Here is a 26,124-nt window from a genome sequence, read left to right as displayed (position 1 = left end):
ATTTACATTGAATTCATTTTATTGTAACAAATCATAAGTTTCTGTTTTGAACACATTTTGATCAATTTGATCATTTTTTTTATTAACAATTTTTGGGCTTGCTAATTAAATTGCTTACAATTTAAATTATTAATTTCTACAGAAAGATGTTGGGGGCGGGGAAATGGTATACGTACAAGTATAAAAAGAAAAACGGGGGGTTTTCATTTTACTGCATGAAGTGTTTGTGGGATTGTTTGAGATTCTATTGGATTTCTATTTTCTTGTCTTGTTTGTTGTACAAAAAAAAAACTTTTTTTTTCTTTAAAAAAAAAGTACAAAAAATGAACAAAATAAAAATAATACAGATTGCAATACAAAAAAATATGTTTTGAGGATTTTTTTTCTTTAGAGTTTCGCAATTTTTTTTGACATCAATTTATGCGGGAAATTCTGGTCATTTATTTTGCAAAGTTATTTTGTTTTTTTGGGAAGGAGTAGGACGTGAAAAAATACATTTTAATTAAAGAACAAGAAAGAAAAAACTATTCAATTCGGTGGAAATTGTCTATCAGTTAGTCCTTCGCGTTCCTCTACTCACACTTTATTCTGCTGTTGGGTTGTTTAAGGCTATTTTAGGTTTTTTTTTATAAAGTTAATTTAAAAAAAAAAGGAAAATACATTCAAAATCTGGTCCTTTCTGTTTAACAATATTGGTCTGTTGAGTTTTTTTTTCTTCTCTGTCTCGTGTTTTAGAAACAAAACTTTAGTAAAGATGGTTAAAATAAATAAATTTGTGGATTGTCGTCATTTTTTTTTGTGTTGAAAAATTTTTTTAAGTAGAATTACACTAAAAGTTTCTATCTAAAAAAAAGAGAAAAAATATTACAAATAATTCACTTATAATTTAAGTTTTTTTTACACAATATTTTAATTATTTACATCGTTATTTACATGAAAAAAATTATACACATTTTTGCTTCAAATCCGTCGAAATATCTCTTCGTTTCCATTTATTTTTTTATTTTTTTTTTAAATCTCCTCATGACGGATAAATTCTTTAAATTTTGTTGTTGTTGAGAATTGTTATTTTTGTGCTTTTTGAGGATTAATTAATTTAAAAAAAAAACAGTGAGGATAAAATCTTTCTGCAAACACCAAAATGTTAAACATTTTGGTGTATTGTGAGTGTGTTTTGTTGCCTTCTTTGCCGTTTTTTTTTGCAATTTTTGCTTCTTTTAAATTACTAACATTAAATTGTAGTACAAAAAAAAAGAATTATACATTTAAAAAATATTGGTTTTTCTTTCAGTTTTATAGAAAAAAAAAGTATTATTGGAATGATGAGATATTTTATTTGTACATTTTTCTTTGTTGCTACCTTTTGTTGTATTTCTCTCTCTCTTTCTCCTTTTTTTATTACTTCTTATTATCGCGCCAATTTTTGCAGTTTTTTTTATTTCATTTTAAATGATTTTTAAATTTTTTTTATTAATTGGAAAATTTTTTTTCTGCAAAAATCTCTTGAGTTATGCTCCAAATTGCAGCTGTAGCCAGAAAAGCAACGATGGTTTTCCCCTTTTTCGCCTTTTCCGCATGTTTACAAGCTCAAAATGTAGCTCATAAGAGCACAGTGTTGGGTGTTTGCTCTTTCGCTTTTTAATTGAACGTCAACGAAATCAATTAAATTTTATGAAATTAATTTTCTAGCAAAATGGGTTAATTAATTGGGAAAGTAGAACTGCATGGGATGATATTATATTATGTGCCAAGGTTTGTCTTCTGAAGGAAAAACCAGGAAAGCCAAAAGCATGTTTTTTGATGTTTTTTTTTATATAGGTACTTGTTTTTTATTTAAAAAAAAATTAATTCATTTTGGAGAACTTTCCGCATTCATTGAAACTTCATGAAATAATATTTTTAGTTTAGGCGGTACACATTACTAATTGGAACAAAGCTTTTTAATCCTTTCGCGTTCATGAGGTCAAACGCTGATTCAAACGTGAATCATATTTTTTTCCAAATGAATTTACTATTATTGCTCGAAAAAAAATTTTAAGTGAGAAGTGTGAAAGAATTAAATTTGCTACAATTAAAAACCCTAATTCGTGCTCATCTTAAGTTTCAGCCCGATCTGACGACTTTGCATTTTGGAGTGTACACAGAAGCTGTGTTTCTTTGAAGAAAGAATCACAGCTAAAAAAGTGGCCATTATGTTTTTTTAAGAATATGTCAGCATACTTTGTTAAAATCCAAATGAAAAAATTCATGATTTTCTAAGCTACTTGTTTAACTATCTGTGTCAATTTCTATTTATTAATTAGGATATTTTGACAAAATTTACAAAATTCTCTTCGAAAAATTAAATTTGAGGTTATGTTCTTTACGTCACAACACAACGCGCAATAATGGCAAAAAATTATATTTTTCGTCACTTTATTGGACTAAATAAAATAGTTATACATACAGAGAAATCATTGTATGTATTTATTAAAAATAAGTATAACCGCAGACGTAAATGGAAAGAAAAAGAAACATTTCATTATGCGTAAAAAAACAAAGAACGTAATTTTTTTCCTGGCGTAAGAACATAACCTAAAATAAAGCTTTATTACTTCTGCGGAAAATTGTCTCAATAACTTAATTCAACTAACAAGGAAAACTTTTCAATTTACGTCATACTGTTTCTTTAATTTGTTGTGTACCGCTCTGGCACTAAAAATCTTCAAGGCAAAAAAATGCAATCAATTTTTTCTTGCCCTTCTGTTTGAATTGAGAATTTTGTGCATTCTTCAGAGAGATTTTAACACACATTGTGCTTTAATTTAGCAAGGGGCCAAAAAGCTAGAAAATATCTTTTTTAGGTACATGCTAAATTCCCACTGAAACGCTCTTATTTCCAATTTTCCTCTCTTTTATATCGTTGAAAAAGCAAAAACTTTTTTGCCAATTTAATTCTCTAGTGAAGAGCTTTAGCTGAATACTTGAACAACAAAGTAATGAAGATAAATGAAAATTAAAAAAAAAAAACGTGAAATATTCTCCTGAAGCCATTTGAACATATTTAATAAGAATAAAGACATTATTGTACAAGAAATAAAAAAAGCTCGAAAGAAATCTCCAGATTAAGACAACAGAAGAAAAATTCTTAAATTATTTTTTTATTGAGGATTTCATAGGAAAAGAAAGCTTGAAAAGAGGTTTTCATAGAAGCGGAAGGGAGGAAGATAGGAATGAAAAAAAGTCAGGAAGTTTCTTTGAGAATTAAAAAAGCTTCTTTCTCATGAGAATTTCACGTTTTTTGCAATTTTCTTTTAAACATTCCATGCAAATCATTTTTAAAGCTTTTATTTTGCTTTACATTAATGAGTAGTTTAATTTTCTTGACAATTTATTTCTCTTTAGGTTCAATGAAATCCGTAGTCTTGAAAAAAAAATGGAGTTGTTGTAAACAGAAAACTTACAGAGATAGGTGAAAAATCGCCTAAAAGCACCCTCTGATTAGTTCTAATTAAAATTTTAATTTCAATGAAATTTTGAGCTTTCAAAAATCTTTCTTTTTTCACGCTCAAGATGAAGAAAATGTATGTACTACAAAGTTAAAAGGGAAGTTGAGAGCTCTTGAATAAGAAGAACATCGAGAATGAAAATCATTTAGAAAAAATATTAATTTTCATCATTTCCACGAAATTTATTTTAAAGTTCCCAACACTGCAACTTTGAGCTTTATTGTGAGCTTAATAAGCCACAATGTTGTGGCTTTGAACAAGACGAATGGGGAACTCACCCTGTGATCGGTTACTGCTGCAATAGTGAGCGTCTGGGCGGGGTGTGCACTGGCCATGGGGGCGCCCCTGATATTTTTTTTTACATTTAGCTGGGGCTCATGAGTTTCGGCCGCTCGTGGCGGGCGTGAGGTTTATACTGAGCAGGAGATTGTTGTGGTGCCCAGATAAATGCCTTACGAGCTCCTGCAGCGTCTCAAACCACATTGTGCAGAAGCAGCAATTGTACCTGCCACCACTTTCGGGGGTATTTATCACATTTCTGTGCACGGAGCAGAGATGCTTCAGCAGGTGTGCCTTCTGCTTGAACATGGCCACGCACAGACGGCACGCGAAGGGTTTCTCGCCCGTGTGCACGCGTAGGTGTGTCTTGAGGTTCCACGACATACCGAACTGCTTGCCACAGTACTCACAGCGGTACTCACGCACGGGTGCCGATAGCCCGCCTGATGCTCCAGCACGCGTCCCACCTGCCGCCCCCGCAGCATCCATGGGGCTGCCACGATCACTATTGTGGGCACCCGGGTTGGAAGGTGGGACACCCGGTAGAACACTACCCGGCGCCCCCGGAAGACCCGCCAGAGCCGACGAATGCGGTGGCCAGGGGTAGACAAAAGATGGCGCCACGGCAAGTGGGCCATCAGCACTCGGTGGCCGCCGGCGGCTGGAGTTGTTGTTGTGCTGATGGTGATTGTTGTGCAGCAAGAGATCGGTGGGTTGGGATGTCGGCGACAGAGGTGGGCGTTCTCCTGCAAAAGAACAAAAATAACCAAATTTATTACATATTAAAGTGAAGTGCCAAGAAATACAAGATGGCGCCTTTTGTTGAAGCTATCTATCTGCTATTTAAGCTTGATAAACTTATCAAAAACTTATTAGGAATCAATTAAAAAAAAAAGGTTTGAAAATTGATTGGATCCTATTTAATAAATCTAAATTCTACGATTTAATAGATAAATCCAATCTTAAAGACAAAATGGCGTAAGTAGCACACTATGCTGTATTAGTTTTAATACATTTGATTTAGAAAGAAATGTTCTTGTTCTGTTCTAACTAAACTAACACTTACAACTGAAGATTTAAAAATTAATTTGTTAAAAATAATTTTAAGAAGACACATCCTGTTTTTTTTATTCTTAAAAATTATTTATTAGTCAAATAGATTTTGATCAAATCGGACTCGATTGTCCGATTTAATTTATTTTTGTCTCTCAAAGTATTTTTTAAGTGGAATATTTTACCGATTATTAAGGAAAATTAAACTTTCTTTGCTATTTTGTCTATAAAATTCTTTTGACAAAGGTAAAAATTTATCAAAATCGGAACAAAATTGATAGAATTGATCAAATTATTAATATAAAATATTCATTTTTTCTCAATCAGTTCGTTGTTTATTATTTTTAAACTATTTTTTTTTGATCAACTCGATCTGCCCTGGTGCGGTAAAACCGATTTTGATAAGTTTTATATTCAGCGAAGATTTTTTTTATAAATTGAATATTTAGCTTGAAAAGAAAATGAATTTTCTCAATTTTTATTCCTTATCAGATTTAGACAATTTGATCGTATCGGTAGCACAACAACCGTATTGCTGCGCATTATCGCGATTATCACGTTGTAAAGAGAAATTCTATGAAGAAAAACTTTATCACGTTTTTTGTGGCGCAAATATTTTGTGCAAAAAAAGAGACAATTCGTGGAAATTCTCTCACGATTTTTTCGTGGTTGCCTTGGCGTCAGCGTGTCCAGACAGACCTTGTGGAGTAAATAGAAGATTTCTTTTAGCTATTAAAACGTTATCTTACCTGGAAAGTAGGACGGTGGCGCGGACATTGAGGGTCCTTTTCGGGATCGTAAATCCTCAATGTAGTTTGCTCGGTTGAGTCCGTAGGGGACAAATGGTGGATTCTGGGCGGGTGAATTCTGAAAACCTGGTCTCCGCTTCCGATGCGGCGTAACCACGTAGTTGTCAGGTGAACTGTGCAACAGCTGCTCATGATCAGGTGGTTTGAGAATTTCTGATTCGGGCGGGTGATACAGAACTTTCCGTTTCGTCCGGAAAGGATCCAAAAGGCGGCTGGGAATGAGGCTCTAAAATGAGAGATTTTTTTTTTACATTAAACTGAACTCTTTATGTGAAAAAAATTAAAAAAAAGCAATGCGGGGACTCACCTTACTGGGTGCATTGGCTATCGTTTCAACATCCACATGACCCCCATCGTCTGAATCATCCTGGCGGGTACCTAGTGATAGATTTACAGGATCTGAGGAACTTCTCCGTCGTCCTCCGATCACATCGAATTTCTTATCATCCTTATCACCTTCCTCGTCAGCTTCATCTTCTGCCTCATCAGCTGACTCCTCCGTTCGCCTCGAGATCGTATCATTGCGTGCTGTATCCACACTCAAACGCCTCTCTTCACTACTCCTATCTCGACTTCCACCCCGTGCTTCCGCTTCCACCTCCTCATCGAGCTCCTCTTCCGCTTCCAGGTCATCCCGTTCCTCATCGGCCTCTGCCTCAATTTCCTCATCACTACTATTCCCACCTATTCGTTCACGCTTCACGTGGATGCGTGAATGTGTTGAATCGCGACTCTTTGAGCGACGTCGACGCCCAATATCGCCCTCATTGCTGTTAATGTCGGTGTGTGTGTCGCCCCCTTTTGTGCCGCCTCCGCCACCGTCTGGAATGAGAATGACTACCGAAAATCACCCCAAAATTGCCGACTCTCCATTCCCCATAAACACCCACACCGCCCCACCGAGACTCACCTAGCTCTGTTTTGTCGTCCGTCCGCCACACACCGGGCTTAATTTGCAGGAGTGCCAGGAGGTCGTGGAGGTGTTCAACCTCATTGGCGGGCACGCATGTCTGGCCAGAGTATAAAAAATCCATAAGGAGCCGAAAGTACTTGGCCTGCACGTCGGGAAAGTGGACGGTGGTGACGGACTCAATGGTGGGTGTCTCCTCGAGGAGTCGTTTCACGAGGGGGCTCGCCGCCGCAAGCACAAGCTTGTGCGCCCGCAACGTCTCTCGGCCTTCGCAGATGAGCAACAGATCCGCCGGATGCTCACCACGGAAGGCCGCACCGATTTCCTGGAGGATGCACTCGCCGTGTTTGCTGTATTGCAACATCAGCATCCTAGCTGAAACGAAAAGCAATGGGATTGCGCCTTTAGAGATCACTCATGGTTTCATTTATTTTTCTTCGTTCAATTTGAAAAGAAGGTGTGAGGATATATTATTTTCTAAGGGGAGTTCCTGTGAGAGATCCTTAATTTTTAAGGATAAAATAAAATTTACAGTTAAAAAAAAGTTTTTAGATTTTATAGAGTGTAAGAAAAAATTAAAAAAAGAACTTATGGAAATGTAAGAAAAGAAATCCCAACTGAAAAAAATTAATTACCAAAGTTTTTGAAAAATAGGAATAATCTTCAAAAGGACATTATGAAAATTGTATATTGAAGAAAACGTTGTAAGAAAAATCGCGATAAAAAGACCGAATGGGTGAAATTCTAAAAATTATCATATTTATTTAAAAAATACATATATTCATCGTTTAATAAAAATTGATTACATTTAATAGTTTGGAAGGAAAATTAAAAACAGGAGTCTATTCAGCCCTAATACAGCTTGACCAAACTTTAAAAAACTTAGGCTCAGCATGATAACCTAAGATTAAGATTGAAAAATAATAGGTTTTTAAAATTCAAACCTGGTTTAAGAAAATTTAAGTCGAGTCAATGGTCAAACTTAAGAAGACTACGCCTAGCTTAAAAATTAAAATTAATACCCTTTTCTAAGAAAACTTAAGTCTAGTCCCTGGTCTAACTTAAGATACATAAACCTAGATCAAAATAAAGGAAATTCTGGCTTTAAAAAATTTAAGATTGTATTAACAAATTCAAGTCAAACTTTGTAATGAATTTTATCCGTTTTCTAAAATTATTTCAATCAGGGCACGTAAGGGAAGGCAAAAGAAATAATACAATCAGATAATTTTAATTTTAAAAAATTTCTGGCTCTATCGTTAATCGAAAGCTCATCAAAATGAGTTTAAAAAAGAATCAGAGAATCTAACCCTTTGACGTTCTTTGGGTCATACTTTGACTCAAAGAACAAATGGCCGAATGGATCAAATGTTTTCATGTTTCACATGGACGTCAAAGGGTTAACAAATCCTATGTAAAGGGTCTGATTTACACCACCCTCTCCTATAATCAAAAACTCCAGCTTTGGCGCCAAAATTCTCGTGACTAAAGAGCAATAAAAATGATAGATTTTTATTTTTGTGAAATTATTTGAACTTCCAATGAGTCATGTGAAAAAGAAGTAAAAACATAGATTAGTAAATTCATTTCACCGCATGATTAGTCACTGAAGAATCTTTTCTAATTTCTCACACCGTTGCGCGTAGATGAGAAGTACAAAATAAGATACGCGCAGTATTATATATACATGAGTGGGGACTTGGTAGTTTCCCTGGAATGTGTAAGAAAATTGATTTAATTGGAAAAAATATTCCACACAATGAGTCAGAAATGAGAATGGAATTCTCAGTGAATTCTCCACGTGACATTTCACGTGCTTTACGTGAAAATTAAGTGTTTGGGGGAGCTTTTCAAAAGCTTCATTGCAATGGGGCGCTTATATATAGAGGGGGAAATGATGCAATAGGGCATATATATAGCCAATATAGCACTTTTACTTTCCTTTTTGCACGTGAAAGAAGTACACGGGGGGGAGTTATGACATAAACCACGAGTTATATATTTTTTTTTCCTCATAGAAGTTTGCCTTAACTCACAAAACTTTTACTTTCGAAATTCTCTCTGCGTGCATTACTTAAGCTCTTTACCCATTTCTCAATACTTCCTTCGCATCGCTTACTCTTATGCTAGCTATCGTACCTCTCGCTTCCCTTTGTGGTTTTTTTTTCTTCATTTCATCTCACTCACGCGAAGCCAAAAGAAAACGAAAACGTCTGTAAGAAGAAAAAAAAAAGCTCTCGGTGTATAATTTTCGCGCCATTTATGCTAAAGGTGCGCATGTGAGTGTGGATACTTTATTCACTACAGTGGGGCACAACAAAAGAGTTTCACATTATTTATTGTGTCTCGTTTTCTTCTCCAACTTCTTTTCATTTCCTCTGCCCCGCATTCGCGGACTTATGTAAGGCGCGAGCGTTTTTCCCCCCATTTTTTTTTACACTGCTGTGTCGAGAGTGACCCTGAAAATTTATAATTCCGCCGCTGTTTCAACTATTTTTTTTGCTTCTCTTCTTCTTCTGTTTGTGTCTCTCTTTCTCCCTGCTTCAAACTACTTTTTTTGTGTTGTGCTTCCTGTGGAGTGTCTCACTTATTTACTTTTTCACCTTCTTTTCGTTATATGTACATTACATTCTATATAATTCTCGCCAAGCTCTCCGTGCGTTCTTTCTTCATCAAAACTTCTTTCTGCACTTTTTTCCATCGCGCTTTTTTTTCAACACTCAAATATGCCTTCTTCAAGGTCTCAAAAATGTCTGGCTCTATCTTGGGGAGGGACTTAATATGTAATTGTTAGATTTCTCTTTTTGTGGTAACTTTTATTACTTTACCTTAATGAGAATTGAAAGGACGCCATTCGAAGACGTTAGAAAACATCGATTTTTTTCAAAAATACATCGAATTCTATTTTATCAAATTTCAATACTTTTTTTTTATACAAAAAATAACGATTATTTGTTCGTTTTTTCTTCAAATCTGTGTTTAAAATTTAAACTATGTTTAATCCGGATTTGTTCATTGTACAACATTTAGTACACAAGAAAAATTTCTAATTTCATAAAATTCAAAGGAATTCACTTAAATGAAAAGTATAAGAACTTCTTACGCAAAATTTCAAGAATTTCGGTTGAGAATTGATCTTTCTAGACAATTTAGAAATCAGACTTCGCAAGAATTCTAAGGAATTCTTCGACATACCTTGCTTAAAATGTATTAAAAGACGTTATGCACGAATGAATAAAATTCATAAAAATTTCTCCATCGTCATTTGAGCAATTTTACGCGTTTTATGAGTGAATTTTAGAAGATTTTAAATTGACTTTGTGCTTTTCACATTTAATTCTACCTTTATTGCTAATTTTTTTCATTCTCCTTTTTTTCACCCCATATAAAGTAAACATTTATGAGTATAGGTAGAGAAGATTCTCAAGTCGATAGAACGATGAAACAGACCGCAACGAAAATTTCTCATCACGCGAATTTCTGCGGAATTTCCAGGTTTCGTCTTCACAAAAGTAATTAATGCAAATTCTCTTCTTTTTTCTGACTTCTTTCTCACATCATCCGCCCCCCATCATGAGTGCAAATTTCTACAGAACCCTTAATATTTCTTTCCATCCATTCTCTACCTTCTGCATTGAATTTTAATATTCTACACGCGTGAATGATGCAAAAACACCCCATGGCACTCCTTCACACATAAGATGGGGAAAGAGAATGCAAAAAATTACCTTTCCTGCGTAAAATTCCCAAAGAATAAATTAAGTTTGTTTGTTTTTTTTTCACCCAAAGTGAGAAAAGGGAAATTATTATGCAGAAATTCACTTTTTATAGTTACAAGTGAAAAAAAATCTCTCTATAGATAAATGGGTAAATAAGCAATTAATATCTGCTCAAGGAAAAAATGCTATATGCTATGGAAAAATGCGTTCTCATGATTTTTCCTTGGCATTGACTGTGAGCTGAACTATACAAGCTTTTAGCACGCGAAGAAATTCGCTAAGCTTATGGACATTTATTTTGAACTTCCTTATTTGATTGAGGAATTTTATACGTGTAGTTTATGTAACAAATGAAGGTGGAAATTCTCTCAGTGATTGACTTGGAAATAAAAAAAAAGTCCCCCACTGACCTCCTGAATTTTTTTTCTAAGCTTCATGTCGCATCCAAGGTTGGTAAACAACCGAAGGAGAGAGTTTTTCGTGATAAAAGCTTCTCAAATGATTCCTCCACGCCTGTACAACGCACATTTCAGGCACATGCTATAAACGTTGCCCTCCCGGAAAATGAGATAAGAAAGTCCTAAAAGGGAGACCCGGGGCTAAGTGAATAAGTTTACGCGTAATTTTTAATTTTTAAAAGTTAAATTAGTTGAAGCATTTCATGTTCAAGAAGTTTACTACAGAAAGGTTATTATGTACCTACATAATTTCTTTTTACACGACGTGTAATGAATTATTGGTACTGTCAAAAAACTTTACCCGGCTGGTCCATGAACTAACTTATTTTGTTATTCCTTTCAAGACATTATTACAAAAAAAAAAAAAACAAAAATGTTTCTTCTAAAATAATTTTTAAGAAGACTAAGCTTCTATATTTTGTAGATTATTGGACTGTTCAATATAATTCTGAATTGTAATCTTAAAAAAAATGTATGAGAATCAGTTCAGAGCAATATAGCAGACAACCCTATAAATTTTTAAATTCAGAGTTTTCTTTACTTAAATTTCGTATATGAATGACCTAAACGATGATGAAAAGATCAGCATTTAAAATGATCACAAAAATCATGGCTAAATAATTCAACGTTTGCCAGCTGGGTAATTGTCAAACGAAAAATTACGCGACATTTTATTACACCGTCAAATAAAGCCAGTGGGCGCCTTGTTGCGTTATTGAACGTTGAAAAAATAGGAAAATTGCAAAATCTTCGTATATGTTTCTCACTTAGCCCCTGAATTCCCTAAATATAAAAGAGCAATTTTGTAGTATTTTTTTGCAATAATTGACTGTATAAAAAAAACAATAAAGTTTTTAAGTTTCTCTTACTCTAGACCTTTTAAAACTTCCGTAGAATTATGGGCAAATTACTTCCCTTAAATAAATAAGAAATTGGCTTAATTTGAGCTGAAAGTTGCGGCATGGAAGCCACAATCTGTCGCCAGTCGGGTTGGCGCGTTGATTTCCTTGGATATTTTGCGTATGACAAAAATTCATACGATATCTAAGAAGTGTTTTCGGGTGGAAATTTCTCACTTTTGTGTGAGACATAATTTCTTCTTCACCATATCTCCCCATATCTGCCCATAAATCAAATAGCTGGGGCTTATCATGAAGGTTTTTCTCGCACATTTTTTTTACTCTTTCTCGCCGCGTCTTTGTACCATGTTTGTGTCATATTTCGGCGCGACTAGCTTTTTTTTACGCCTTCCCATCTAAATTTTTTTTCATCATTCCTTTCCTATCACTTCTTATTGTCTCAAGGTTGATTTTGTTGCGAAAGTAAGAGAGAACAAACATTCCACACCATACGATAGATGTTGGAAAATGTCTCTGTATATATATATATTTAATCCATCAGAAAACCTTTACTCCCCCATCGATGCCATACTGTTCAAATAATATGTAACTGAATTGGGGAAACGAGTGTCTCAAGCTGCAAGTAAGGTACAAGGAAAAAAAAGTTGTTGGGAAAACATACAAATAAGATGGAGAGAGATAAATAAAAGCAAGGCAAGAGTGTTTTCGCAATTTTCCTCCCATCACTAAACTAAAAGCAAAAAACATACAAAATCGCCATGAGAATTTGTGATATACGCAATTACATTTTGTCACACTCATGGAGTCGCACACACAAACAAAGTCCACGCGAATTCCATGAGATTTTCCCGCCTTCGCGCCTTTCACAAAAGCACAAAACGGAAAAAGGCGCAATTTTCGTTCCAATGGGGAAAAGTGAAGGCCTTGATGAAACACTCCCCAGAAATGATGAGATCACGTCTCTCAGTGAGACACAATCCGCGCAAAAAATCTCAAATAAAAAAAAAACTTAGTATTCATGTGAAAATTGATTCAGCTCAAATGTGCAGGAAGTGAAAATTGGAGACGCACGAAGAGTTTTTTTTTGAAATTCTTCGTTAATCTTCGTGCTTTGTCGTTTATCTCTTTGAATATTTTCTTAAATTCGAATCGTTACGACGAGTAGCCGAATGATTAGACAAAGGTAAAATTTTGAGCTGATTGAGGTTAGAAAAAAACGATAAGACGCCATTTTTTAAATTTTCCATGATGATAAATTTTTATTTGTAAACTGTGTCTGTCAGCAAGAATACACTGTAAGTCAAAATTTTAGTAAACTGCTACTAAAGTCTTTAGTAATGGAACAATTACTAAAAATTTTAGTAGTTATTACAGAAAATTTTAGTTATGTTGCCTGGAATCACTAAAATCTTTTGTCATCTTTACTAAAATTTCATTTGGCTCTGAATTTTTTAGTGAAAGTAACTAAAATTTTTAGTTTTATTGCCCTTTTACTAAAGTTTAGTAGGCAATTTAGTCAAATTCTTTACTAAAGTTTCCAGTAAAGACATAACTACTAAAATTCTTTAGTTATGTCAACTAGAATTTTAGGATTGATGACTACAATTATTTTGTCTTCTTTTACTAAAGTTTAGCCATGCCAATCAAAAATTTAGTTGATATCACTAAATTGACAAATTTTGATAACTATTAATTTTTTAGCAAAAAATTACAATTTTTATTTCCTCTTTATCTATTTATAATAATTTTTTCTGATCAAGTTAATTTGCGAAAATATTAGCAACGCAATGTCTTTTATATATTATCTTTGTTCGAATGCAAGATGTTTCAGCTCAAACTATTTTTATTGTTTTATTAGGGTGCCGGGGTCTCGAAAAAAATGCACGCAGAAGATTTCTTTGTGGCACATATCCAACACATATACCGGAGGCCTCATTTTTTCTCACCCTTTCCTACCCACACACAAATTTTTCTCCTCAGCACCCTCTTAAGTATTTCACAATATTCAGTTCTTTGTGGAATTTTCCATCGAAAGTACGCAAAATATTTTGTCTTCAATCAGTGAGATATGTGAAAAGTAAATTTAATTAATTTTTATAGTAGTTTTTAGAGTGAAAATTGTGGAAAATCCGATTGTTAAAAAAAAGGATAAACATGACAAGGTATTGTATAATTTAAATGAATAACAATTCTTTATATTACGAATTGATTTGCAATAAATAAAATTATCAACTTTAAATTCAACCAACTAATTATATGATTTTACTATCTTGCAGTAAATCAAACTACATAGAATAAATAGGAGAGATATATGGATCTTATTCTCATCGAAGCCATCCGGTCTGTACTTTGATAATTTTCCGAAGGTAAATATTTGTCATGAAATTGATTAAATCCAAAAATTTATAAAATTCAAAATATTAATTCTTGTTCATATTTAACAGATTTCACCGAATGAGCGCATATAGCCCATCTTGCGCGCTGTAAACCCATAATCGAATTGTGAAAAATTCGGTTGAAGAAATAGGATAAACACGAAAAGGTACTGTATTATTTGTATAATTTATAATCATTAAATTACCAATCTGTTTCCAATAAATTTATCAACTTTTTATTCAAAACTAATTCTATGATTTTACTACCTTGCAGTTAGTTAATCAAACGACAATGAACAAAAGGAACATGGATCTTATTCTCATTGAAGCCCTTCTATCAGTACCTGGATAAAGCATGCTGATCACAAATATTGATTAAAATAGGATAGAGGAAATCAATTCGCGAGAATTGAAGTTTAAAGGTAAAAACATTGTTCATAAAATTATGTATTAAAAATTTATTATATCAGACAATTAATTTTAATGTAACTTTTTTAACAGATTTCGTCAACTGACATAAAAAGCAGGACTTTCTCGATTCTATGAAGAACGGGAACTTTAGAGGAAAATGACGCTGAATGTTGTGGACACTTCATAAAATTGGCCAACTTCACTGGACACATTCTCTTTTTGTTTTAAAAAAACGGGGTAAAAGAGACATTCATTTTTTTTTAAATTGTTTTATGTTATCAAAAGTTCAATTATTTATATCACAAAATATGATTGATGTAGTTTAAAGGACTGTATTTTTTTTAACAAAATGTCTTCTAAATGTAAATTAAAATTTAAGTATAACTGCCTATGTAAAAATTATGAATATTGTATAAAATGTACTATGAATTAAAGTGAAATAAAAACGATTTTTTATGAAAATCAAATTTTTAAAATTTTGGTAAAAAAACTGGATTTCCAGTTGGCATAGCTAAATTTTAGTAATCCAAGAATTTATAACAAATAGTTATGTGTACGAAAATTTATGTTGGCATTCCTAAACTTTAGTAGTATACAGACGTAAAACATTTTAATAGTCATAACTAAATATTCTGTTGAGAGAACTAAAATTTTTCGTTTTGGGCAATTACTAAAAATTTTAGTAAAAATTCTTTACTAAATTTCTTTACTAAAGTCCAGTCAGTGCCAGTTTTAGTAATGATAACGTAATTTTGACTTACAGTGTACATTTTATTTTCTACAAAAGTTTTTGAATAAATTTACAGAGTAATTATTCTGGAAATATAAAAAAACAAACTTCCGGAAGAAATTGACTTTGTCTTCCTTCGAACTTTCCAAAAAAGAATTTATTTAACATTCTACCTAATTTTACTGCCTTTGTCGAGCAGTAATATAAAATGTAAAACAGAATTTAAAAAGTTAAATCCGGTTACAAAATCAATTTAGGAAAAAGTTTATTCGCTCAAATATGTTTTAAAAAAAATCCCTTTTGCTTATGGAAGAATCCCACTTCCACGGAAAGCTTTGAGACCTATAGTACACATAAAAAAATTCCACAATAAGCTTTATTTTCCTATATGTCGCGACAGAGTGAAAAAAGGGTAACAATAGACTGAGATTGATCTTTTGATGTTAATAATAAAAAGTATGGCGAGAGAAAAACAAGAATGGCACAAAAAAAGTGAGTCATATATAACTAATCTCCGGTGTGACATTTATTCCATAGACAATTGCCAAAGTAAAGAGAAGTAGTAGTAGAATGAAAAAAAAGAGCCAGTTCATGGAGATAAAAGATCCAATTTTCGATTGACTTCCCGCGCTTTTTTCCACGCCTCACCATCAAATGGAAAAATCAATTTACCAAGTCAATTGCGCATGCGAAATTTTTCCAATTTGTTCAACCTCTTGCGCATTGTAAGAAATATTATTTAGACACTTTTCCCTCTCCTCCCTCGTGTCGAGGAAAAAACCATTGAGTTTTTTTATTTCTTCCTCTTGCATTCAAAACTCTTCCAATATTATTCGTGACTAGTGATTCATGAAGGAAATAATCGAGATTTGAGGCGAATCTGTGAGTGCTAAATTCAATTAACCCCTCAAAATGACTGTGCCCATTGCTCTTTTCATATGCAAATTCGCAAACAAAATTGCGCTTTCATTGGACTAAAGCGCCTAAAGCTTTTTTTTTATGTCGAAAGCTCAGGTGTGTGCTTATTAAAAAAAAATCGCAGTATACGTATTTGAAAGAATATGATGAACAAAAAGAATATTTTGAAATATAGTGATAAATGTTCTATTTGTCGAAATGGTCTAAAGTGGTATAATCTGATGAAAACCGTCAAAATGGATAAAAAATACCGGTTTATGATGTCTAGACATACCAACGTGTACACAAACAGGGCAAAACTATTAAATATCACTGTAATAAACTCGTCTAACTCGTCTAAACTATAGTTAAAAATCCTGCATTTTTTTTTAATAATGTTATTTTATATTATTCTACTAATTTAATGGAAAGAAAAAAACTTTAAAAAATACTGTAAGCAAACAAAAACTTTAATAAATATTAAAATATTCATAAAATAACTGAAAAAACAACATCCGTGTGGTAGCCGGAAGGGTTAAAAATTCGCATCCGAATGCATGAGAGAGACCTTCCTAATAGAACTGTATTAGACACAAAAATATATAAACATACATGTATACTTTATACAATGGGCAAAATTGCACGGGTGTGTTCTAATTTTCAGCACAAAATACCAAACAAAATGAAAAAGGCTCTGCTTGGTGAGAGTGAGATGCAAAATACCCATAGAAAACTCTAATCTATGTCATTCCAATTCAGCCGAGGTATTATGTAATTCTATTTGAGGCTCAATTTTCCCGCGCATTTGCCATTTATTGCATTCACTCGTACCAGAGTCGCTTGGTGGATGCCCCATGGAATTATAAAGAATTATTAACACACAGGTTTTTGTGTATTCTTGCCAAGAAGTGGATTATATGTCTTCCAATTGATCCTCAGTACACGCTAAATAGGCACGAAATGAGGTTTGTGCATCCGATCTATATTTTCAAATGAATTCTGTGGCCCAATTTGTCATGATTTTCCCTTTTTAATCGAACAAGAATAATTTTTATTCACCAAAAAAATGCAAGAATTAATTAATTGAATTAATTTTATTTAGAAAATCTTTAAAATTTATTTAACGTTAACGAAATAAAAAAAAACTTTGAGAAAGGGTTTGAAGCTTGGATCAGCATAAGATGCAAGGAAAAAATAAATTTTGATTGAAAGCATCAAACAATTTGGCACGAGACATTCATTATAAACGCAAGAAATCCCTTTCATTCATTCTGGTGACTTCTGTGTCAGTCACTGCACACGAATCCACCAAGAAATGCCAGAATAAAAAAAAAAAAACAATTGGCAGTTTCTCAATTGAAGCATACACCGAGAAATAACTAAAAATTATGCAAATTCTCATTGACATCTAACATTTACCAAGCATGGACGCAGCGACGTTAATCGATGCAGAAAGTTGCATTTTCTTGTCCCATAAAGGTTTTTTTGATAATTTATAGTTTAAAATTAGGCCGAAAATCTTCTCTTTATAGTTTTTCAGTTTAAAAAATAACTGTTTTGTGATTTTGTAATATCGTCAAGAATCATTTATAGTATCCTAGACACAAACCATTTAAGAATTTGCTTCATTAATATTACTTTTAGAATATATAAATACAGATCAAGTTGTAATTTTTATTCAAAACAATACAGAATGATCGCAATTCTCTTCTTTTAATTTTTATTTCAGTCGAACGTCTTTAGACATCGGCACAGCCGTTACTTCAAAATATCATGTCGGTGCTCCGAAAAGACATGAGGTTAAAGTTATTTTTTTTTCTTATAGAAATACCTCTAAAATTCTTGGAAAATGCAAGTTTCAAGATTTGTTTGCACATTTTTTTTAATAAATTAAAGCTATTCCACTGAAACTTTTATAGCACGAAATGTGTCTCAGCTATTAGATGTATGACAACGTTTTATAGTTTTTTTTTATATTTAAAAATTTAAAATTTCATTGTTTCACAGGAAAAGCAATCTTCACTTGAAATAGAGCTTTTATGAAAAGTCTAGACTTAAAGCTCTGTAAGTGCTATAAAAAATTAGATTCTTCTTTTCCAGAATTCTCTTCAAGTGTACAATAACAAATTTGTATTACTTATTATCTGACAAATACAGTAAATTTATTTTAAATGGAAAGTAAAAAAAAACTTTAAAGAAAAAAAGGAAGCAAAAGCTTTGCAAAATGTTGTAAAAATTACAAATTGAATGAGTAAAATCTAAAGAAAAAGGTACAAAAAAGCCTGTGACGGGGATTAATCTTGAGCACACAGAATTGTCATGAGGCATTTTCTCGTGAAAATAAACACATGAAGCACATTGGCAGAAAAACTCAAAACACACAAATTCAATAAAGAGTGTTTGGGTTGGAGAGAGAGAAAAGAGTAGAAAAAAGTTTGTGTGTTTGTATATTTTTCTTTGGATAGATAAGAAAATGTAGAGCAGAGCATTGAAGAATTCTCCCTATCATTCAATCCTTTGTAGCACACTTTTTTTTTCTTTCCACCCCGTGCGCTTCTCTTTATCATTTTGATTAGAAAACACCATTTTCATATAAACACGAGACACTCTTCTCATCTAAAATTCCAACACAATTTCCCATTTTTTTCTCTCTCTCTCCACAACATCTTAAATATTGCTAACATTGCTGCAAACCTCTGTCTCATAAAATAATCTCCTCTTCTAAATGGAAGTTGGGAGTGTGAAAATACAATGAAAAAAAAATGTTAACTCCAACAGTGAGAGAATATGGCGAGATGAATAGAGAATATTATACATAGTTGAAAGTGAAATCAAGGCGAGGGGGAGGGAAAAAGCTCCCACAGTAAATAATCACTGTGGATGAGTTAAATGACACAATTGCAAAATTCATATTATAAAATCGTGCAATGAAACGTCAGTCATTTGGAAATTGGGTTAGTGAAAGTATTACAAAATTATGTACTACTCTACACACAACTTTTCAACACACCCGTTTTTCTTTCACTCTCATCTTCGTTTGGCTGTTTATTGTTACTTTTTTGCTTTTTTTTTCGCCTATATACAATATATGTATATTGTACACACATACCCATTTTACACACATTTTCTTTATTTTAATTTCTGCTTGGCAATCGCGAAAGTGGATGAGAAAATCCAAATCATGATGCAGTAAATGGGGTTTAAAAATACACCACGCAGTGCTAAAAATAAACCCCATTTCTCACTTTGATCCAACATTAAAAGGTAAGCTCACGGTGTTTTGTAGAAAGTGCCGTCATACAGGAAAAGCATTGACGGTTGCGTCGTAGAGAAAATTGCCAAAACAACCTTCGTCTTAGATGCTACAAAGGTGTTTATACGTTTCTTTATGGAAAAATTACTTATTCTGAAAAACAATTATGACATTTGTAATTTTAAAGAGAATAAAAAGGAAAAAATTCCAAACAAAACTTCTCTCTTTCTATTGAAATTAGCTGATTAAGGCCCAGCAAGGGGTGTTTATATGAATGAAAATATTCGGACCTTTTTAAATATTCGATTAATTCGTAAAAAAGAAATCAAACTATTCAGCAGATAAAGAAATTTTAATTTTTTGTTGTGAAAAGATTAAGGAGCAAAAATCTAAAATATACTAAATTCTAGCCTAAAAGATACTAAATTCAAGCCTTAAAAGGATTTAATTCTAGCCGAAAACTTTATTTTAGTCCCAAAAAGACTCAGATAGAGAAGAAAAAGTTAAAATAAAGTACTTAATTCAAGCCTAAAGAGTTAAATTCAAGCCTAAAACGAACTAAATTCAAGCCTTAAAAAAGTTATTTAGTTTTTTGCAATGAATGTTTCTATAAAGAAAAAAATCGGATGATTCGTCAATAAACTCAAAATATTCGGCAGATAAACACCACTTGAAGCCAGCAAAGATTTGCTCAAAAATGCACGCAATGACGTCAGCATTGAGTTTTTTATGCTTCTTAATTCCTAATTTTCTCAGTTATTTTAAAAGTCCTAATTGTTTAGCAAAAATTGGATTTTTACTTCCTAAAAAGTAAAAGTTTCAATAAAATTTGCGTATAGACATTAATGTTCCAGTACTGTACTGTAAAAAAAAATTATGCAATGCTGAGAGCAAAAGCACGCGAAAAAATACAGATTCCATTTACATCGCGCGCTCATATTGCTCAAGCTCGCGATCTCTCTGGGGGCTTTAACACACATATATAACGATGAGAATTATATTTATGAAATGTATCGCATTGAAAAATTCAGTGGACTGTGGGTATTTAATTTTGCCTTCCTCCCTTCTCCCCCCTTGTCCCTCTTTGGCCTCCACCATCATTGCATTTCTGTGTTTTTTTCATAAACCCACAGCGCGCATACAATTTCCTTATGGCATCCCGTGTGGCTGCGCGCGATCTCGGATCGCATTCAAGATGAATTAGCATGTAATTCATTGAATAAATTTCTGATTATAAAATATGTTTTGTATATAAATATCGTGCAAGCTGAATGGCGGGGAAAAAGGGAAGAGTGCGATTTTGAGCGTGGAAATAGGCATTTGTGTGGATGAGATGGAAAATAAGTCACATATATATGCGCTATTATATACATAAATATATGTCACACTTGGTCGTGTGTTGAAAACAAATACGAAGCAAAAGTGAGTGAAATAGTTGATTTAATTGGAAATTTAGGTCATGAGTGGCTTAACCATTTTACACTAACGCTATAAACCCATAGAGAGTGTGAAGGAGAGAAAAAGTCTTGCTAAACTTTTTTTTTCCTTCATTTACAATTTCAGCAATTGTAAATCAACCATGTTGCGTAGTTTTTTTTTTCTGTGTGTCTTTCTCTCCTATACAGCACTTCCAGAAGAGGCCCCACTTGATGAGGAAACTACAAATTTTCTCACGGAGGAAACTCATGAAATTTTCACTTAAAATACATTTTTTCGTGTTAGGAAGGAAATGATGAATTTCTCCACTCCAACATGATAATTTTGTCTTGAAATTAAACACATGAGTTTATAAATTTTAATTCACAGATAATGTGATGAAAGAGGCATCACAGTTTTGTACGTTATTCGTTTCTTTTTCACTTGACTAGTCGTTTAGATTATGATCCCTTCATCAGGAGATGGTGAAAGATTTTTTTAACATTAAAACATTTAAAGAATTTATTTCATTACATATTTGACAAAGTAAATTAAGGGCATTTCATTTAATTTCTGAGTACTTTATAATGAGTCGTTCAATGGAAAAAAGTTAGAAATTGTTTTAGCAGTAGTTAGGTCCATACTTTTTTTTTCTTAAACCTTTACGGACAACAATATTTATTTTTTTGTTATTTAAAAGCATAAAAGTTTATGTGTGATATGTATTACATTGGTTGTAAAATAAAATAAAAGCCTTCATATTTATTATGATTAACCCTTTTAAGTTAAATTCATTATCGTTTGTTTTCTTTCAAATTTCACATTTCTTTTTTTTTTAAATTGATTATAGACCAACATTGAATGGAAAAGAAATTCTTTTTTTTTTAAGTATTTATTAATTTATTTTTTTCAACATTTAATCATTCTAAAGTCTCATAGACAACTTAACCCTTTCGCGTCCACATGAAACATGCGTTTTTTATCACGATATTTATTCTGTGTATGGTTTCAGTGAATGTCTTCTTTTGCCTTTTTGTACGTGAACTCTATGCATTTGTAACTTCGAAAAGCAATAAAAATCATAAAAATTTGGAAAAATTAAATGTTTTAAGTTTGGGTCTACGTATTACCCAAAAAACTATAAATGGTTTAATAGAACCCAACTTCTTAAACGTTTAAACCATTTTTTCTTATTAAATCTTTGAAAGATAATATTTGTTAAACTTCTATTAAACTTTTCATGAAAAAATTCTTATTTTTCGAAAGAAAAATTACTTACAGGTAATTTTCTCTTGCCCACGTATTTAAAAGGGAAAATAGAACTCTTAGCAATTTACTTGGAAAGTAAAACTACTTCTAAAACTCACTAATTAGGCCTTATTAAATAGGTAGTACATAAATTAGAATAATTAAAGATTTGCCAACAATTTAGAAGAATTGTTCATATACTGTACATAACGTTTTTTTCCATCTTCGGTCCAATTTACCAAAAAGTTCTCTTTTTTTTATTCTCTTGCGAAGAAAAACGTAAAAAACACTAAAGAAAATCAAAACAGATCAATCGAACCACCCGCAGGAGATTACCAACTAAACCGATGCTCCAATGTGTAAGAGCTCTATTTCTCACAAGTGGGATTATGTAAAAATCACTCTATAAATTTCCCAGACGCCTAAAAAATCCCATCTATATGGCAAAGAAAGCAATACAAAAAAAACTTACAGGGAAATCTTCGGGGCGCAAGATGAAAATCCACACTCATTGGCTTAAATATTTTTTGCTCACTAAACGACTGTATTTCCCGCGCGATTTTCATCCATTGAGAGCTTCCTCATCCACACACTCGAGTGCTCAATCAGCGAGGAAGGAAAGATTTAAAATTTATTAAAAAAAGTGAGTGTGAACCTCGACTCAATGATAGTCCTTGAGGTTAATTTCTTGAGCGAGGAAAACATCACTGGCGCGTATCGAAAAGGTCACCAAAGCGTGTAAAAATGTAAGTCTCATCGGAAAGTTTTTTTTTCGGTGTGTATTTATTATTAGGTAGGTCTACCACGGAACTCCGCATTGCGATGAATTTTTTTGTTAATGTTTCTTCAGCAAGGAGAAATAAATTTAAGAAAAGAAGCCAAAAGAAAGGAATTCTCACCTGTCTGTATAGTAGGGATAATTGCGTTTATAATCCAGTTTGGTGAATTTATTGTGACTCTCTTGCTGTGCAGAATGATTAAGGTTGTCCTCGTTTCGGCGCCGTTGCGTGGTTAATGATGCTCTTTTCCTAATCATCAGTATGATTAATGCACATCATCCACGATAAATGTTTTTTCATGCACTTTATATTTTAACAAGAAATAAAATTAATAATCACTTTTAGCTGCTTCTTTGATCCTTCATGCACTCACACAAATATCTTTAAGGATTTTTTTTTGTGTATCTGTTCACGAACTTGTGGAACAAATTCGTCACTCTGTCATGTAAAACTCCTTTCCTTTGTCACGAGATCACAGAACTTCACTTTAATCCTCTTTTCCTTTTCGTTCTCAATTTAACACCTTTTTCGTGTATCACTTCTAACCACGGCGGGGGTTGTTCTAAGCACTTTCAAATGCCATTCTGCAGAAATTACAATGGTGAATACGTAAAATTGCTGTATTGTTGCTTGCTCCTCAGAAAGGATGCAAAATATCCAAATTGATGTTCACTTTAGTACTTTTATCACACTTTTAGCTCGCCTGGAGTTTTCAATATGAAGACCAAATATCTGTAATGAAGAAGAATGAGGTTAGATTTATTTATCTTTTACGCGCGCAGCTACTACATTAATCAGCACAGGAAATTTACATCCAACAATCTCTCATTTCTACAAAGATTTATTTTGATCTACAAAGGTGAAAAAACAAGTGGAGAAAGACAGGAAGTGGAATTGGGAGTGATCTTCGTGATAAAGGGGAAAATGAAGAAGAAATTGCACCACCTTTCACAGGAAGAAACTCTCACTTTCATACACATAAAAATGGGTTGATGAATGGGTGGAAAAGGGCATGAGAAGCCTGTAGGTTTGATGTTGAACTTTTTTTTTTGGCAATTGCCATTGTATAGCTGATGGTAAGAGAGAATGTCGTAATCTGCACGATTACCCAGGCATAGTATTACAAAACATGCCATATAACATCGGGGCGCGATCGCAGGCGCGATCGCTATACAAGTCGCGCGCGCAACACACAGGTTTTGTAAAAATATTGAAAGTAAAAGTTTCGCTATATACCAAAAAGAATTCCAGTTTGAAAGGGAAAATTGAGCACACACAACTTTTTTTTTTAACCATCATAAAAAATCCAATGGTAAATTGGAGTGAATATTAGTGAATGTATTCCGTGATCACAACTTTTTTTTTGCTTTCATTCTGAGCACATCAGGAAGATCTGCTTCACATCAATCTATTCCCATTGAGATGATCCTCACATGCGATCTCAATGTCTTTCTAATTCATCATTAAAATGGAGAATTTTCTCGAGAACTTGGCATGATCATTTTTTTCTTTCAGAAGATCAAGAAAAAAAAGCAACATTTCGTAATTTGTGGAAGATCAGAAGATTGCAAAATCTCGAGGATCTTTTCCCTTCTCTGAATTCAAAGAGCTGCGATTGGTAAATATCACAAAAATTTTCTTGGAATGTGTTGGTGGTTTTTTCTGCTGCTCTATGCGAGCACAACTTGGAGAATTCAGTATTACGAAATATTAAGCGTTGGAAAAGCTATATAAACTGGCAAAAGAATATTCGATGTCGAAATTGTCCAGTCCAAGGCAACACAACTTTTACAAAAACTCACACATCGAGAAAATTCACAACTTAAGGCACTTTCTGTAATGGGAAATCTGCTTGTAGTAAGGAAGTATAAAGTTGAGGGAATTGTGAAAATTTCTATTTTTTCCACTTTTTTTTGCATGAAAGAAAAGGACATCGAAACACTTCACATGTCACAGAAAATATGTTGGAAAAACGGAGCAGTAGTTGCAAGGGAGGATCTCACTTATTTTTCTTTTCTATAAAGAATATATCACTGATAAATCCAATATTGTGAAGAAAAATTAGGGGGTGAAATGATGTGAGTGGAAAGGTAGAGTGAAAAATCCTCTCCTGAGATTAACTTTTGGCACAATTCTTCTACGCACAATCACACGCAAATCCACGATCGCACCTCAATCACATCGTACGTAAGTATATTTTTAATTTCCTTCAAGGAAGACTATTTTCCATTGAGATAAAAATAAATCCATAAACACGAAGGGAAGTGAGCAATTTCCCGCCTTTTTTCTCTCTCACCACAATCACCCACTAATTTACTTTCTTCGTCAGCGCAGCTTCGCGATCTCATAGATCTCCGCAAAAAATCGCGCTGGGTGTCACACACAGAAGATGATTGATAAAATATCCAGCAGGGATGTTTCACAGTTCGATCGTTAGGGGATGATCGGTTTTTTTTTCAAGTATAAAATCCTCCAAAAAATGCGGGGTTGGTAGAAAGCACACTCAAGATCCTCCAAATTCACGCAACGATCATTTGGTCTTTCTCGGGGGCGCAGAGTGGAACCGCCGCGCGATATTACTGATCGGCTGTCTACTCTCAACTGGCCCGATCGACGCCACAGTGAGGTAGGAGTTGAGAAAGAGAAAAACAACGCTCTCTCTCTCGCGAGGTACTTTTTTTTTCTCCAACACAATTTCCTCCTCTCCCTGAGAGGCCACCACATTGCTCATATGCTTGTATGCTAACTCATGCTTCTCCCATGCATATGTGTTGGACTATGTAGGAAAGCCACCATGAGAGACAGAGAGAGAGGATGTTTATTCCGAAAAAAAGCACCATCTCCTCGCTCATCTCTTTGTGGGGAAATAATATCAAGAGGAAAAAAAATTGCGAGCTTTTTTCTCTCTCACGAAATTCGCGATTGCGCCAATTTTTGTGTGTGCGCGCCTCTCTTGAGTCACATCGCTGCTCTCACTTTGCAATTTGCGTGCGCAACTTTGCTGTGTGCAAAAAAGAGGCACAAAATGACTCTTTGGTGAGAAAATAAAGCGAAAGATTTGCAAGATGTTTGGTAATTTTACTCGTAAATTGTTGCAAATGAATAAACGCAGAAAAAAGACACGCAATTCACCTTCTAATAAAGTTTACTAAGCATTTTTCTCTCAACGATATTTCTCATTTGAAAATGACGTTTGCTAATGTCAAAAACATGACAGATGTGAAATTGTTGTCAAAAGTCTGTATTTTTTTAAGTTTGGTCACCATAAAGAGGTGATGTGGATGTTGAAATGACGTTCAATTAAAAGAAGAAGAAGGTTGTCATAAGAGATTTTTGTTAATTGAGTTTCTGAAGATAAAGTTTGCTAATGTCAAAAAAAAAAGTGAATAAATTAAATTTTTGTCAATTTTTTTGTATATTCTTCTTTTAACTTTTTTTA

The 26,124-nt window shown here is 33.3% G+C and overlaps 3 protein-coding genes and 1 long non-coding RNA gene across 9 annotated transcripts in view; 1 reads left to right on the top strand and 3 right to left on the bottom strand.

The window, feature by feature from the left end:
• LOC129796090 (zinc finger protein 431-like) overlaps positions 1-26,124 on the bottom strand; it is a 382,644-nt gene that overhangs the window by 35,874 nt on the left and 320,646 nt on the right. The window lies entirely within an intron of this gene.
• The window catches only part of LOC129796188 (luciferin sulfotransferase-like), a 220,233-nt gene that overhangs the window by 35,874 nt on the left and 158,235 nt on the right, over positions 1-26,124 (bottom strand). The window lies entirely within an intron of this gene.
• LOC129796085 (transcription factor Ken 1) lies at positions 639-25,288 on the bottom strand. 6 transcript variants are annotated; one of them, XM_055837802.1, is made up of 6 exons: positions 25,003-25,288; positions 22,806-23,417; positions 6,540-6,914; positions 5,937-6,466; positions 5,570-5,855; positions 639-4,513 (listed from the first exon to the last, which is right to left on the bottom strand). In XM_055837802.1, the coding sequence occupies exons 3-6, from the start codon at positions 6,907-6,909 to the stop codon at positions 3,864-3,866; spliced, it is 1,836 nt and encodes a 611-aa protein (XP_055693777.1). In that variant the 5' UTR covers positions 6,910-6,914; positions 22,806-23,417; positions 25,003-25,288; the 3' UTR covers positions 639-3,863. The 6 variants fall into 6 exon arrangements, with proteins under 6 accessions (XP_055693777.1, XP_055693774.1, XP_055693776.1 ...); XM_055837799.1 differs by having other exon boundaries at positions 6,540-6,910; XM_055837801.1 differs by having other exon boundaries at positions 24,982-25,266.
• LOC129796286 (uncharacterized) lies at positions 13,737-15,103 on the top strand. The gene is made up of 4 exons (XR_008751203.1): positions 13,737-13,942; positions 14,021-14,118; positions 14,226-14,373; positions 14,453-15,103. It is a non-coding gene; the product is annotated as an uncharacterized LOC129796286 (long non-coding RNA).

Source organism: Lutzomyia longipalpis, chromosome 4 (genome assembly GCF_024334085.1).
Source record: "Lutzomyia longipalpis isolate SR_M1_2022 chromosome 4, ASM2433408v1".
NCBI lineage: Eukaryota > Metazoa > Arthropoda > Insecta > Diptera > Psychodidae > Lutzomyia > Lutzomyia longipalpis.
This window is presented reverse-complemented; position numbering and strand designations above follow the sequence as displayed.